Source organism: Aquarana catesbeiana, linkage group LG02 (assembly GCF_042186555.1).
Source record: "Aquarana catesbeiana isolate 2022-GZ linkage group LG02, ASM4218655v1, whole genome shotgun sequence".
NCBI lineage: Eukaryota > Metazoa > Chordata > Amphibia > Anura > Ranidae > Aquarana > Aquarana catesbeiana.
Window position 1 is genome coordinate 502,267,657 of NC_133325.1, and position 17,610 is coordinate 502,285,266.

Genomic DNA, 17,610 nt, shown 5'->3' on the forward strand with positions numbered 1-17,610 from the left:
TCCGCCAGGTGCCTGGACTGACACATGGCTCAGGCTTTCAGCGAGCCGCTGAGAGCCTGAGCCGGCCACCCCCACCACAGCCCAGTGCTCCAATGAGTGAGGACGGAGCAGAGAGCTGTGACTGACAGTCTACAGCTCTCTGCTTGGTAAGCTCTGAAATATGAGCGATTGGCAGTGTTCAATTGCTTGGTTCTCAGTGCAGAGGCGCCAGGGATTGATGCTGCATCCAACAAGGTAAGTATGATTCCTAAAAGAAGTAATAAAATAAAAACCCTCTACTTCTCTTTTAAGTCTAGTGAGAATTTACTAAGTGATCAGTCTGTACTCCTTTAGTAAATCATGTCTAGCTTTCTCAAAGCTCAGGGCTTAACTTACACAGTCACAAAGCAGTTTATTAGAAACACCTGCCTAATCATGTAATTGTCTAATCAGTCAATTGCATGAAAGCAGTGCAATACATAAGGCCATGTAGACACCGGTTAGCAGAGATGAGCTTAGGCGTGGTATACATTACCCTTTTATACGAGCGGGTTTGTGCAGTGACAGTTTTCTAGTGGGTTTGCTCATGTGGATTCAGACTAGGATCTGAACACACCTGAACTCATCTCTACTGGCCAGGAGTTTCAGTTCATGTTCCCACAAAAAAAAAAAAAAAAAAATGGGGGTAAAATATATGTAATTTGATTATGGCATGATTGTTGGTAACAGATGGGCTGATTTGATTTTCATAACTTTTATAATTGCTGATTTAACAACACAATGGCCTCTAGTGTTTATTTAAAATGTAAGAGAATAGCAAAAGAATACTGGTTCAAGATGACAGAGAGGCTACGTTGACTTAACTACTTCAGCCTGGAAGGATTTTCCCCCTTTCCTGACCAGAGCACTTTTTACAATTTGGCACTGCGTCGCTTTAACTGCTAATTGCGCGGTCATGCAATGCTGTACCCAAACAAAATTTGCGTCCTTTTCTTCCCACAAATAGAGATTTCTTTTCATGGTATTTGATCACCTCTGCGGTTTTTTAATTTTTTAAATTAAACGGAACGGAAAAAGACCAAAAATTTTGAAAAAAATTATATTTTCTACTTTTTGTTATAAAAAAAATCCAATAAAAACTCAATTTTAGTCATACATTTAGACCAAAATGTATTCAGCCACATGTCTTTGGTAAAAAAAATGTTCAGAGTTTCAGTTCATGTTCCCACAAAAAAAAAAAAAAATGGGGGTAAAATATATGTAATTTGATTATGGCATGATTGTTGGTAACAGATGGGCTGATTTGATTTTCATAACTTTTATAATTGCTGATTTAACAACACAATGGCCTCTAGTGTTTATTTAAAATGTAAGAGAATAGCAAAAGAATACTGGTTCAAGATGACAGAGAGGCTACGTTGACTTAACTACTTCAGCCTCTCTCTTCAGAGATTTCTTTTCATGGTATTTGATCACCTCTGCGGTTTTTTAATTTTTTTAATTAAACGGAACGGAAAAAGACCAAAAATTTTGAAAAAAATTATATTTTCTACTTTTTGTTATAAAAAAAATCCAATAAAAACTCAATTTTAGTCATACATTTAGACCAAAATGTATTCAGCCACATGTCTTTGGTAAAAAAAATGTTCAGAGTTTCAGTTCATGTTCCCACAAAATAAATTTTAGTCATACATTTAGACCAAATGTATTCAGCCACATGTCTTTGGTAAAAAAAATGTCAATAAGCGTATATTTATTGGTTTGCGCAAAAGTTATAGCGTCTACAAACTAGGGTACATTTTCTGGAATTTACACAGCTTTTAATTTATGACTGCCTATGTCATTTCTTGAGGTGCTAAAATGGCAGGGCAGTACAAAACCCCCTCAAATGACCCCATTTTGGAAAGTAGACACCCCAAGGAAATTGCTGAGAGGCATGTTGAGCCCATTGAATATTAATTTTTTTTTGTCCCAAGTGATTGAATAATGACAAAAAAAAAAAAAATTACAAAAAGTTGTCACTAAATGATATATTGCTCACACAGGCCATGGGCATATGTGGAATTGCACCCCAAAATACATTTAGCTACTTCTCCTGAGTACAGGGATACCACATGTGTGGGACTTTTTGGGAGCCTAGCCGTGTACAGGACCCCGAAAACCAATCACCGCCTTCAGGATTTCTAAGGGCGTAAATTTTTGATTTCACTCCTCACTACCTATCACAGTTTTGAAGGCCATAAAATGCCCAGATGGCACAAATCCCCCCCCCCCAAATGACCCCATTTTGGAAAGTAGACACCCCAAGCTATTTGCTGAGAGGCATGGTGAGTATTTTGCAGCTCTCATTTGTTTTTGAAAAGAAAGACAAGAAAAAAAATTGTTTTTTTTTCTTTTTTCAATTTTCAAAACTTTGTGACAAAAAGGTCTGAAAAATACTCACTATACCTCTCAGCAAATAGCTTGGGGTGTCTACTTTCCAAAATGGGGTCATTTGGGGGGGTTTTGAACTGTCCTGGCATTTTATGCACAACATTTAGAAGCTTATGTGACACATCACCCACTCTTCTAACCACTTGAAGACAAAGCCCTTTCTGACACTATTTGTTTACATGAAAAAATATTTTTTTTTTTTGCAAGAAAATGACTTTGAACCCCCAAACATTATATATTTTTTTAAAGCGAAGGCCCTACAGATTAAAATGGTGGGTGTTTCATTTTTTTTTTGCACACAGTATTTGCGCAGCGATTTTTCAAACGCATTTTTTGGGGAAAAAAAACACACTTTTTTTAATTTTAATGCACTAAAACACACTATATTGCCCAAATGTTTGATGTAATAAAAAAGATGATCTTAGGCCGAGTACATGGATACCAAACATGACATGCTTTAAAATTGCGCACAAACGTGCAGTGGCGACAAACTACATACATTTTTAAAAGCCTTTACAGGTTACCATTTTAGATTTACAGAGGAGGTCTACTGCTAAAAATTACTGCCCTCGATCTGACCTTCGCGGTGATACCTCACATGCATGGTGCAATTGCTGTTTACATTTGACGCCAGACCAACGCTTGCGTTCGCTTTTGCGCGAGAGCAGGTGGGGACAGGGGTGCTTTTTTTTTTTTTTTCTTCTTTATTATTTTTTTTGCTTTTTAATCCTATTTTTAAACTGTTCCTTTCATTTTTTTTTTTTTTTTTTTTTTTTATCATTTTTATTGATATGCCAGGGAATGTAAATATCCCCTATATCCCCTATGATAGCAATAGGTAGTGACAGGTACTCTTTTTTTAAAAAAATGGGGTCTATTAGACCCTAGATCTCTCATCTGCCCTCAAAGCATCTGAGCACACCAAGATCGGTGCGATAAAAAGCTTTCCCAATTTCCCAATGGCGCTGTTTACATCCGGCAAAATTTAAGTCATGAAATGCTCGTAGCTTCCGGTTTCTTAGGCCATAGAGATGATTGGAGCCATTCTATGGTCAGCTGGCCGAATCACCGGCTGCATTCTCAGGTTCCCTGTTGGGACAGGAGAGCCAGAGAAAAACATGGAAGACGGTGGGGGGGGGGGGGACATTCCCTCCCACTGCTTGTAAAAGCAGTCTAGAGGCGAATTAGCCGCTAGGATTGCTTTTACATGAAAGCCGACCGCTGGCTGAAAAGAATGATACCAAGATGATACCTAAACCTGCAGGCATCATTCTGGTATAACCACTCAAAGTCGTGAATGGCGTACCTGAACACAAAAAAATGGTTAACAATAAAACACAGTAAACAGTAAAGTATAAAAAAATTACATACCTGAAAAGCAAACATGATAAAACATAACAACAATAAAACATTGCAGAATAGAATACAGTAAAAAAGAGCTATTCTTGTTTTATTTTATATATTTTTTTTTTTTCTACACTTTTTTGTAACTTTTATAACTGTAACCGGTTCTAGGTTCGGGTCTCTCAAAATGCGATGGCATCTTGGGAGACCCTGTGAAAGTGTGCCTTATCTGTGCAGTGCCGTACCCTACGCTAATAACTAGTGCATGGTAGCGTTCAAAACATTCACCAATGCAAAGACCAGGATTGTCAGGACAGGAGGGAAAATAATAGCGGGTGTCACGCCTATATCAGCGCTTGCTGCAGATACGACATCTTTTTTGGGGGGGTTCGTCGTGTAGGGGTACTCGGGAGGACATAAAGAAAATACCTCTCATGCAGCCAACTGCATTTGGTTGGGGATGTGAATGGGGGAAGTACGGGTGCTGCAGAAGTGGTGGGTTCCCAATTAGGATTGGCGAATGCAGCAGGAAGGGCATTATGGGCACGACGGGCCTGTGTTTGTCTTCTTCTTGGTGGCAGCGGGACACTACTTGTGCTTGCCACCTCACCAGTTTGAGCTGCACTTATGGGACTCACAACGTCACCAAGTGTTACTGCAGTGCTGGTTTGACTATGACCGGGGTGTACTAGGCCGCTGGCGCTTGCCAGTTCACCAAAACGCTACCAAAAAAACTGTTAGCGATCACAGGGATCAGGTCTGACTCTGTGAACGCTGCAGAAATGCGTTTAGTGTTTTGTAAGTGTCAGTGATCGATCGATACTGCACTTGGGTGGGCTGGGCTGGGCCGGGCGGAGGGGCAAAACGTAGGGGCTAGCAGGTATCTGGGCTGATCCCACTAACACTGTGTTTTTGGGAACCCTAAACTGCTGGGGACACTAGTATAGATCTGATCGGATCAGATATTTATCCGTTCAGATACTATACCACTAAGGGAGGTGTACGGTGTGTGCGTGGGTGTTAGCGCTACTGGCACTAACCTGACGCTGCTTGGGGCTGGTGCTTGCCAGTTCACCAAAACGCTAACAAAAAAACTGTTAGCGATCGCAGGGATCAGGCCTGACTCTGAGAACGCTGCAGTTATGCGTTTAGTGTTTTGTAAGTGACAGTGATCGATCGATACTGCACTTGGGTGGGCTGGGCTGGGCCAGGCGGAGGGGCAAAACGCAGGTGCTAGCAGGTATCTGGGCTGATCCCGCTAACACTGCGTTTTTGGGAACCCTAAACTACTGGGGACACTAGTATAGATCTGATTGGATCAGATATTGATCCGTTCAGATACTATATCACTAAGGGAAGTGTATGGTGCGTGCGTGGGTGTTAGCGCTACTGGCACTAACCTGACGCTGCCTGGGGCGACGCAGACCTTATCTGACCCTAAAACCTAACTTATACCATCGCTGGGCGATCAGGGGGCTAAACCTTTATTAGGTAATAAACAGCGGGTGCCCTGACACTATAAAAAATAAACTAACCAGCGTCACTCGTAACAGTTATACGGTGATCACTGGTAAAAGGGTTAACTAGGGGGCAATCAAGGGGTTAAAACCTTTATTAGGTAGTATATGGGGGTCCCTGTCGCTATAAAACACTGACGACGAACCTAAATATTTACCTCCCTAACTAGCGTCACCAGTGACACTAATACAGCAATCAGAAAAATGATCGCTTAGTGACACTGGCGACGGGGGGTGATCAAGGGGTTAAAACTTTATTAGGGGGGGTTAGGGGGGTACCCTAGATCTAAAGGGGGCTAACACTAACTGCCCTACCACACTGTCACAAACTGACACCAATGCAGTAATCAGAAAAAAAAACAAACAAAAAAAAAAAACTGCTTGGTGTCAGTATGAGGGGGTGGGGGGTTTGGGGGTGATGGGGGGGTGTAAAGTATGCCTGGCATGTTCTACTGTGTGTGTTGGTGTAACTCACTCGGATGTCTTCTCTCCTCGGTGCCGGAACGGAAAATACTATACAGAGGCAGGGGAAGATTCTCATTCGCTGGGAGCGATCGCGAGGGGGGCACGAATGGATTGCCTCCCCCTTATCTCTGAACGCTCCCAGACAGAAGCTGACCACCTCGGGCACCAGTGGGGGGGGGGGGTTAAAGGGTAACTCCACTTTCGTGGGGAAAAAAAAATAACAGAAAAAAACAATATAGCGCATATAATTGCAACACTAAGGCCCCTTTCACACTGGGGCGGTTTGCAGGCGTTATTGCGCTAAAAATAGCGCCTGCAAACCGACCTAAAACTGCCGCTGCTGTTTCTCCAGTGTGAAAGCCCGAGGGCTTTCACACTGAAGCGGTGCGCTGGCAGGAGAGAAAAAAAAACTCCTGCAAACAGCATCTTTGGAGCGGTGAAGGAGCAGTGTATTCACCGCTCCTAAACCGCTCCTGCCCATTGAAATCAATGGGGCAGCGCTGCAATACCGCGGCTATACTGCCGCTGTAGCGGCGCTATGTGAGCGGTTTTAATCCTTTTTCGGCCACCAGCGGAGGTTAAAACCGCACCGCTAGCAGCCAAATACCCCCGCTAAAACAACGCCCCGACCGCCCCATTGTGAAAGGGGCCTAATCGTATTGTAATTTAATGTTATTAAAAGTTACCTTTCCTTTTCAATCTGCAGCCAATGTAATTTTCTGAGAATGCATTGCAATATGGCTACCTGGAGTTGTTCTGTACACAGAATGTGTACTGACCACTCCCCAGAAACATTTCCTGCTTGTGCGATTGGCTCACCAATTTTCTCAGAAGTCTGCCTAAGATAAAAGTCAGATTTCAGGCATCCCCTGCAACAAAACGTTTTTTTTGGAGAGATACTTTCAATAGGAGCAAGTCTAAAGGGATGCAGGCTCAGCAGATTTCCTCATTAGTGCTTTCCAGCTGCACACCTGGTAAATATGAAACCACTCCCATTAACTCACTCAGAACAGAGGCACAGACAAACACACATGGATTTTTTTTCTGAACAACAAAAGGTAGGAAACTGCAACAAAGTTTTTTTATAATCCTTGCAATGTACATAGATCACCCAGAGTGGAATGCTTTTTCCCAACAAAAGTGAAGTTACGCTTTAAATAACCACTCTTACCACCGTGATGAGCAGAAAAGCATCTCTGAATGCACATCTCATTGAAACTTGAGGCACATAGACTACAACAGCAAAGGACCACATCATGTTCCACTCTTGTCAGTCATGATCGGAAAGCGGCTACTGAACAGTAATCAAAACTCCTCTCTGGCCTCATGAATATGTCAATAAGCTGAAGCATTTTCTGATCCCGGGCTGAACCCATCTAAATGAGTCCACCAGGAAGCGGTCACCTGTACTAGGCCAATCATAAGTGGCAAGCTGTACGCTACCATGCAGCTACATGTATACACACCCTATCCAAATTTAATTGGCCCAGTACAGGCGACAGCTTCCTGGTGGCCTTGCTTAGGTTCAGACTGAGCTCATGACTATCGCCAATGTATTCAGAGTTAAGTGGCCTTTTCAGTCACTGGATCTCACCCCAGTAGAACATTTTTGGGATGCAGTAGAACTGGAAATTTACAACATGAATGTGCAGCTGAGGAATCTGAAGAAAATGCATGATGCAATCATGTCAGCATGGATCAGTAACTTAAAAGATGTGTGTGTGTAATGTAGAATCCATACAAGGAACTGATGCTGTCTTAAACCTTTGCCAGAGTAGTTTGCCTTCTTTTTGCACACATTTAAAATGCACAATTTAAAACTGAAGATTAGTTAAAACCTCCAAATTTTATATATTTTCTGAAAGTAAAAAAGAAAATTGAAAATAAAATAGTGGTAGTTGGAAACTTAATTTTAGTACACACACACTAACCAATTTTTTGGTAAAATTTAAAAGATGAGGTTGTGTCAAATAAATAGATATCAAGCCTTAAAATTTCACACACATGTGAAATGGCAAGAAACTTTGTTATCCAAAATTGTCCTTCAGCAATGCTTTCAAAAACCTTACAGGTCATCAATTTAGAGTTAACATTGAATAATTGGTCCTTGAATTCCGACATGCACGCCAATAACTGATATGTGTAGCCATAGGTGTTCACAGCCTATTGCATTAGGGTGCGCACCCCAAAGTTGTGTGTGTGCGCGCATGTGTATATATACTGACAGTGTTAGTATATCAGTGGACAGTGTCAGTAGGGCAGAGAATGGTGTCAGTCAGGCAGTGGATGGTGTCAGTATTTTTTTTTGTTATTTTTTACAATTTTATTTTTTGTAATTTTTTTTTGCACATTTTTGGGAGCCCGTTAGGAGGCTTTAATGGAATATCAGGGGTCTTAACAGGGGGAATTTGCACCACACAAGGTGATTAGGGTATGCCCAGGCACACCTGGAACACCCTGTGCGCACGCCTATGTGTGTAGCACAATCATTGTTTTCATACATATTTGCACTTGATGCATGCCTTTGCATTTTTATGGTCTTTCATTATTGATTTAGAGTAACTAATTTTTAAACCTTTCTTTTTCACTTAACTGTATTACATAGGGAGCAAGTTGTCTATGTTTTAACTTAATACGCAAGAGATTCTCTTTCAAAAGGAGACATTAGGGGCCTATTAGGCCCATAGGGTCACCCCCATGAAGCTGATGAAGCACAGATTGAGCGTAATCATTTTCTTCCCTGGCCAAAGCAGTCGGGGAATGACAACTCTGAAACAAAGTGACGAGAAACTTGTCATTTCTAGCTTCATTTAATGCAGAGATGATCAGTGATTGGATATTCACCCTTTTACAAAGGCTTCCTATGGAATCTACAAGTGGAAGTCTTAACACATTATGCAGGTATTGCCCACCGTTGTCACCATTTGATCGGTGGATGCCAGTCTTGAGGAGTGGGTGTTTCTAGGCGGGCTGAATTTACATGCAGAACAACCTAGGTAAGGCCAACTTGTGATGCTTAGCCTTCATGATTAAAAGAAAAAAAAAAATCCAAAAGAATGAAAGGAGTAGACCAGGAACAGTAAAGGTGGGGTTAAATGACTAGAGGATACTGATCATCCTTTAGGCAGAAAGGTGAACTCTGACATATTACAGCTTCTTGTGCACACAGAGAAGCTCACAGTTTGCAGCGATATCAGAGTAAGCTATTTCAGTAAGGAGAGGAGCCTGTACAACTGTCCAAGTGCAAGGTTGGAATTACCTAGGGCTCATTCACACAGGCGCACAGGGCAAGTGTTTTTTGAACCCAGAAATGACAAAATGTGCCATGATGCCCAGCAACCTGACAGATTCATGGCTCTGAATGCAGACTGTGCAAGAAGATCCATACAGCTGCTACTCTCATTAATTGCACAGAACATCCATCTATCCTGGGTGCTTAAACAAACATTGTATGGGTGTCTGCACTTATATAAATAAGCCCTTACTAAATGCATTCTGTTACAGGATTTGTATCTTGCAGAATAGAATTTTTCACTTATCTGTAAAATCTTCATCTTGGAATGCATTACAGGGCACAGGATCATAGTTTAAGATCAAAGGTTATGCAGAATGTCAAAAATAAGCTATAGCCGAGAAGTAGACGAGAGCGAATAATGCAAAAGTACACTTTAGAGGTGCAATGGTAGACTTTGAGAAAACTTCTATTTCCTAGCTTTAGGGAGTGTAGATAGGAATTAAATGGTTATCCCCTGCCCCTCAGGACCTTGGCTATAACAGCAAAAAAAGAAAATTTAAAAGGGAAAATGACAGATTAGGTTAAACAGATTCCACTGCACCAAAGCATCCACTGCGAAGGCCCAAGGGTCCCTGGCTCTAGGAATGAACCGGTTCAATTTGTTATTGAGCCTGGAAGTCCACTTTCAGCGTGCGCCACTTGTCACAGAGAGATTAAAAGACCTCTGGGTGAAGAGGCAATTCTCTGCAATCCAGACCTCGATTGCAGAGGAAGTCCATCTGCCAATTTTCCATGCCTGGGATGTGCATTGCCTGATGTGTTGCTTCTGGTGCCTCCTTGATGGTTGATTTATGTCACCGCTGTGGCATTGTCCAACTGAACTCCCGGTTAGGTGACCTTGCACATGAGAGGCCCAGCCTTGAAAGGGACAAATAGCCCTGAGTTCCAGTATATTGATCATAAGCAGAGTTTCCTCTGACGACCATGTTCTCCACAGCTTGACATTCCAGGTCATCAGGAAAAAGGATTTTTGTATTCTAGTGCCAGGTTAAAAAAATGTTCCTTTTAGGAAAAGCCTCATTTCGCTGGCCAGCCATATGACTGAGACTGAGTCTGCATGTCCTATGCTGCCAAAATGTTAGCTGCAATGGCTGGAGTGAAACTAGGCATTAAGTGCTACCTCAAAAAGGAGGCTACTATCAGTCACAAAATTTTCATGCAAAGGGAGCTCCTGGGTCATAGCGTCTCAACATGGGAGAGGAGAGATGGGAGCCCATTCAGGGGAAGGAAGACCCTGGACAAATCTATATGCAGGATTAGGCCCAGATACTCCAAATGATGAGTTGGATTCAGCATTGGTTTCTGGAGATTTAGGATCCATCTGAATCTCTGTAGGGTCTGCACTGTCTGTTAGGAAATTGGCTGATGGAGCCTGTTCCTTTAGCAGGAGGTTATCAAAGTATCTCACAACTGGCATGCTCCAAGAGAAAAGCAGAGTTAGTTATTTGGAGAAAATTCAAGGTGCCATGGACAGGCCAAAATTGTTAATATTGCATGCACAGAGTAAAATGCAGGTATTGGCAGGGTCCATGACTGGACTACCCATTTCTTTAGAAGCTCTCTCAATAGGGTACTACTAGTCAAAAGGTTTTGGAAGGTCAATATTTTTTACAGGATGGGGCCAGTCACCATATAACATAGGCTGTAAGAGCAAGATTACCGGGAAGGTTTTCGTATACTGAAGCAGCAATAGTAAATCTAGGCTGGTGCCTGGGCCAACATAGGCTGCTCTAAAGTAAGGCAAGGATGCTATGCATCAGTAAGTATAGAAATTATATCCTTAAGCATGGAGAAATATCAGCAGATTGGGTCTTTAGTACTGAACCCTCAGACTTGGGGTGTCACACTCCTCCTCTTTCTCAGGATGCACAGAAGCAGTCAAGAGGGAAATCAGAGATGCATTCAAAAGCTTGCAGCCCCTGTGGTCGGAGGCCTCTAAAAGTGCTGAAAACCTCACTATAAATTCAGACATTGTGGAAGAGAACCCCTCTCTAGGTAAACTGAAGGAGGTGGTGTGACAAAAGGATCTAGGAAGGCCATTGAGGGGGACAGTGACTCAGATTGTGGACAGTGGTCAAGGTTAGCAGAATTTTTACCTTGTGGGGGATGTTAGTAACCCCTGAATGCATTACCACAGCGTCAATTGGCAAAGCCTGCTGACCCATTTCTCTTGTGCCTATGATCTGCCATGTGTAGTGAAGTATCAAGACATGACCTGTACTGCAGAACAGAAAAGATTCAGGATTATTCACCCTCATGGTAGCCATACCCTTTAAGGCTACTTCAGGGATAGTCTTCCATCATTAGATGGACCACGGCCCTGGAACCGTATAGCACTCTGCAGATAACGCATCACGTTGCACTATGTAAGTAAGTGCCTGATGCAGGATCCAGTGTCCAAAGCAATATTACAGACCGTCCCCACATCTTCTACAGCTGAGATCCGTGCTAGCACAGTGAAACGGAAAGAGAAAAAAGTAGGGTCGGCAGGAGGCACATGCATGCGCGCCCCAAACCCAGAGAAAGGCCAGTCACATGTACATGGCTGGTCCTGTACCTGCTGCCCGCTCGCAGTATATTTACTGTGAGCAGTCGGCAGGTGGTTAAACAAGTTTTTCCTGTACATGCAGAGAACAAAAAAATAAATAAATAATTATAAATAAAATGTAACCCTTTTTACTCTATCCAAGATTAAAATGTTTGGTTTAACATACAAGACTAACAGAACAAAAAATATTCAGTAACAGCTATAATTTATTTTTTTTTGATACTTGAACTCTTACAGTATTCCCCTGCTGGTGAGTTACCTTGCCCAAGTTGTCACCTGCAAATTATTTTAAAAAAAGTAGTTTGATATTGTAATGGTGGATCACTTTGATTAAACATTTCAATTTAAAAAGTTTTGTTTTTCCTAAAAGTGATGCAATATGCACCATATAAGTATAACCAAGTAAATAAACAATTTAAAAAAACCTTTAAAATAAGCAATCTGAGCATACTGTGACCATGCCTTGTAGCGAGTCCAGTGTTTAATTTATTCCTCTTACTTTGATTTTACTTTCACTCTTTTTTTCCTACTATGTAAAAAATAATTAATTAAATATAGTTATAGCTATTAATAAAGTCAAAAGCACTGCAGAATGCTTAGTAACACAAAAAAGGTTTGGTTAGTCTGCACTCAAATACTAAGGATGAAGGAGTGCCACCAGACTGTCAACACTACCTTTTGAACAGCCAAACTTTGAAAATATTAATGGACTTTAAGCAAAAACAAAATAATTTCATTTGCAGTCATCTTTACCCATCTTTGGGAATCTATTTTTTGCAATGGAAAACAATATTTTACCTGTTGCATAAAATATTTTATTGCTGTAAAAGAACATTGAGGAAAGAACATGCAAAAGCATCATGCATCCTCTTTAAAAGAAAAACCAAAATGGTCAATGCTGAATATCTATAAACAAATGCACATAAAAAGAACACCTGACATACATGTATATATATATATATATATATTTACAGTGAATATACATTCAAAAAGTGCTTGTTGCTGGATATCCTTGTAAGGATCTCCCATTATAATATTATGTACATCATTTTTACATAGTAGGCATTATCTTTATAATAGATATATCATTATAAAATAAAAATCGTACATAAACCTCATGACAAGTACAGCCAAATATATGACCATAATAAATCATTAAAACAAAGTTCTAAAAAAATTCTCAGATAAAAACACATTTTTTATAATATATATATATAAAAAAAAAAATTTATAATATATATATATATATTTATTTTTTTTTTCTTTGTATGGTTAGTTTCAAAGTTAGAACTGCTCAAAAGTATTTTTTTTTCTGCAAACGTGATAGAGAATACGTCAACCCCAAAGGCCAAGAGGGTGAAGTGCAAAGTAGAGGTTATTTGTTTCACGTGCACTGCTGATATACAAAGCCCTATTTAATAAGGCAGTGCAAGGTGCAGCCACCCATAGCAATGGGTTACATTTTTTTACCACAGTATATGGCAATCTCATTGGATGCTATAGATAACTACATAAAGTCAGTGCACTTTCACTACCTAAAAATGCCAACGGGGTAGAAACCGAGTATATATCTAGATCATTCAAGTAGCACATTAATTAAATACCCTTTCTGCACACGTGTAATAGATGTGAAATATATAGCATAAGAAGTTCTAGAAAACTAGCGTGTGAAATTGAGTATTTTGTCAGATCAAAGTTACAAGCAGCTTCTTCAGGTTAGTTTTTATCGGCCTATAGGTAAGACTGTAGGCTGTTGGTATTCAGGATGCCTTCAGAGGTAGCCTCCTTGATACATCTGAGAAATTGGCTGCCTGGTGCCTGGCCTCACAGTGAATGTCATACCCTGCTGGTAGGTACTTTGTGATCTGTGTGGAGTAAAGGAAATAAATAAAATCAGTAATGTATTTATCATGCAATTTACAGAGGATACAGTATTCTATAGCAGTTTTTCCCAACCTCATTCTCCAAGTTCTCCCAATAGGCCATGTTTTGGAAATTTCCCTTATATAAAATAGCTGTCTTAAATACCAAGCCATTGACATTGAATTACAGCACCTCTGCAAGGTGAAGAAAATCCTTAAAACATGACTTGTTGGGGTCCATAGCATATATAGCCAGCCACTCGGTGTACTCTTGACAAAATTCCTTTATTGGCTACACATGCCAATAAAGGAATTTTGTCAAGAGTGCACAGAGAGTGTCTGGCTATATATGCTATGGACTTCATGTTTTGGGAGTTGAACATCCTAGTCAGAGAACTGGTCTCCAGCTTCTGAATTTAAATACAGCAGTTATGCTTGGGTAAGGTCTGCTATATGACTTGTCAGTGTACTTGATGATGGAGGTTGGGAATGACTGCTCTACTGGGTAAAGTACAGTGCACTCCAAGTCATTAGCTCAAAATGTACGTTAGGTTGCTTCATTATAAAGATTATGCATACATTTCACAAACATATTTTTCAGATGTAGTATTCTAAATGTATTACTCGTATTTAGTAACCAAACTAATCATTGATGTTTGGCTCTACTCTACTGAAAAAAAAAAAAAAAAGAAAAAAAAGAAAAAAAAAGGATATACGGTATATCTATATCTATCTATAGATATATATTCTCTCTATCTATCTATCGATATATATTCTCTCTATCTATAGATATATATTCTATCTATCTATCTATCTATAGATATATATTCTCTCTATCCATCTATAGATATATATTCTCTCTATCCATCTATAGATATATATTCTCTCTATCCATCTATAGATATATATTCTCTCTATCCATCTATAGATATATATTCTCTCTATCTATCTATAGATATATATTCTATCTATCTATAGATATATATTCTCTCCATCTATAGATATATATTCTCTCCATCTATAGATATATATTCTCTCCATCTATAGATATATATTCTCTCCATCTATAGATATATATTCTCTCCATCTATAGATATATATTCTCTCCATCTATAGATATATATTCTCTCCATCTATAGATATATATTCTCTCCATCTATAGATATATATTCTATCCATCTATCTATCTATCTATCTATCTATCTATCTATCACACATATACACACACAGGGTTGATTTACTATTACTGGAGAGTGCAAAATCTGGTGCAGCTCTGCTTAGAAACCAATCGGCTTCCAGGTTTTTTTTTTTTTTTTCAAAGCTTAAGGCGTTACCAAATCCAGTAGTATGAAAATAGTTAATCCGCCCTCCTAGCAGTGCCTACAGTTTATAAATCATCTTTTTACATTAACCACTTGCCGACATCGGTGGTACCGATGCCCGTGACCGGCGGTTACGATGACCGCCAGCCTTGAGCGATCGCTGCCATGAGAGGCAGAACAGGGACGTGTGTGTGTAAACACACACATCCCAGTTCTGTGAGGAGAGAGAGATCATGAGTTCCTACGAGCTGGGAACCACTATCTCTCATCTCCTATAATCAGTCCCATCCCCACAGTTAGAACACACACATAGGGAACACAGTTAACCCTTTGATCGCCCCCTAGTGTTAACCACTTCCCTGCCATTGACATTTATACAGTAATCAGTGCGTTTCCATAGCACTGATCGCTGTATAAATTGTCAATCGACCCAAAAATGTGTCAAAAGTGTCCGATGTGTCCGCCATGTCGCAGTCTCAATAAAAAAAAAAAAAAACTAATAATAAAAATGCCATAAATCTATCCCTTATTTTGTAGACGCTATAACTTTTGCGCAAACCAATCAATATACGCTTTTTGTTACCAAAAATATGTAAAAGAATACAGATGGGCCTAAACTGAGGAAAAAGTTTGCCTTTTTAAAAAAAAATTGGGGCTATTTACAGCAAAAAGTTCAAATATTGTGTTTTCTAAATTGTCGCATTTTTTTGTTTATAGCGCAAAAAATAATAACCACAGAGATCATCAAATACCACCAAAAGAAAGCTCTATTTGTGGGGAAGAAATAACATCACTTTTGTTTGGGTACAGCGTCGCACAACCGCGCAATTATCAATAAAAGCGGCGCAGTGCCGTATCGCAAAAAATGACCTGGTCATTGCGCAGCCAATTCTTCCGGGGCTGAAGTGGTTAAAAATGAAGTATGGGATTTTTTATTTTTTAGATTAATACTTACCTATGTGGATGGATCATCTGACCGATGCTGCAGCTGTCCCCCCGTCATCGCTGCACTGAGAACCGAGCATCGCCAATGGCTCGGTTTTCACAGATCCCCGAGAGGAGAGCTGCTGACTGTCAGTCAGCGTCTCTCCTCTCTGCTTCTCCACGCTCATTGGAGCAATGAGCTATGGAGAGGCATGGGAGCGTCCATCTCAGCGAAACGCTGAGATGCTGAAACTGCCATCAGTCGAGGCACCTGGCGGATCCAGACTTGGAAGTCAGGATGACGCGCTGCCTCGACTGATGGCAGTGACGTCAGCGGAGAGTGGACTTCAGGCCGCTCTCCACTGAAAACGGGTCACAGAAGTGCAATCTTAGGAGGAAGCCCAGCCTAAAAAGCTCAGGCTGGACTTCTCCTTTAAAATACTGCCACTATACAACTTTTTGGCTGATCTGTATACCACGGTTACGTGATAAACTGCAGGGTCCACCCGAGTGTTGAGTGCTCAGGTAGGAGATTTTCACTACAGCCTGGGTCATCATGCTGTTGTGGGGGGGGCGGATCATCCATGAGTTAAGATGCGACACCCCACCCACTGTGTTCTTTTTTAGTTACTGGGCATGGAGGAGGGAGGGACTGGGCTGTTATTTAGGATCTGTATATACACCCACCTGTGTGATGTCAATACCATGTGACTTGACTAGCTTAGCTCAACAAGGAAATATGCTCTACAGCAATAGAGACCAAACTGAGCATGTGCAGGGGGAGCACTCTGACTGTGTCTTATCTGGCCTTGCCCAGTGTGACCCTGCAGGAGTTGGAGGATCTGTGCATACAGGATCAAACAGCCTTTTTACACAATACAGAGTATTAACCCCTTAAGTTTATGTAGCGCTGGTAGATTTGTGATCTACCATCTGATAGGTAAATTTAGTAAATTGCTCATTAAAGGAAGTTAGATTTGCCTCTGTTCCAGCTTGGCTGACGTTGCGTGTGTTTCCATACTGAGCCGGTGGGTGTCGTTGTTACCATTGGCTAGTGTTGGAAAGGCAATGTGTTGAAGCGTATGGGTGCTCTTCTGTCCCGTAGACAACTCGGTGGAGGTGGTCCTCCGAGTTGGATTCTGGGAGAGGGTATATATGGGACAGACGCCATGTTTTGGGTCGTTTGACAGCCACCTGCTGGCCCTCCTGGCCGACAGGTATGCGTTAGAGTGCTACCTCGTGGTCTGCGTTCCGGAGGCCTGCGCCGCTGTGGCGCGTGGGTGGGCCCAGAAGCTTGTCTGGGGCCTACCACAGCAGCCGAGGAATGGTCCTGAGTTGTCTATCCAGAGTGAAGAAGCTGGATAACCGAGGAGGACCCGTCATGGAAGGATCATGCAGAGTGCTGGTCTGGAGAGGGGCCTGGTGACTCGGTTGGAGGACGTATCCTAAAGTAAATTTACAGCATAGTACTGTCGGGTTTGGCTTAAAGGTTCAAGTACTGTGTCTGACGTTCACCGCAAAACCAATACATCCTGTGGCAGAGGATTGTACAGGTTCATCTCAAGCAAGTCTGTGGCAGAGACTTTTGTTTGTGCTGCGTACTGGCTGCTAGGCAAGTGAGAGAGGCCTATCCAGGCGAGCAAGGAGTGTGTCCCACAAGGGGAGCGCATTCTACTGAAATATTCAACTCTAAAAAGGACATTTGTCAAGAATCCTACAGAAAGGTATTTGAGCTTCCCTGCAGTTTCCCTTCTGCCTCTTTCCTGCTACTTCCTTCGTTAATTGTTCAATAAAGCATTGAAAACGTACTCAAGTGTTGATGCTTATATCGTCCGGAGGTAAACTCAACGGAACCCTAGACCCGATGCCGGTGAAACAGAAGGAAGGAGAGTGAAGGCAACAAGCTTAAACCAGCAGCTCC

General features: G+C 41.2%; 1 protein-coding gene across 1 annotated transcript in view; it reads right to left on the reverse strand.

Moving 5' to 3' along the window:
• Positions 1–11,777: 11,777 nt before the first annotated feature.
• The window catches only part of LG02H6orf132 (linkage group 02 C6orf132 homolog), a 64,323-nt gene continuing 58,490 nt past the window's right edge, over positions 11,778–17,610 (reverse strand). The window contains exon 5 of the mRNA XM_073615749.1: positions 11,778–13,446. Coding sequence (XP_073471850.1) covers positions 13,353–13,446 — 94 coding nt within the window. The 3' untranslated portion in view covers positions 11,778–13,352. The remainder of the gene's footprint in view (positions 13,447–17,610) is intronic.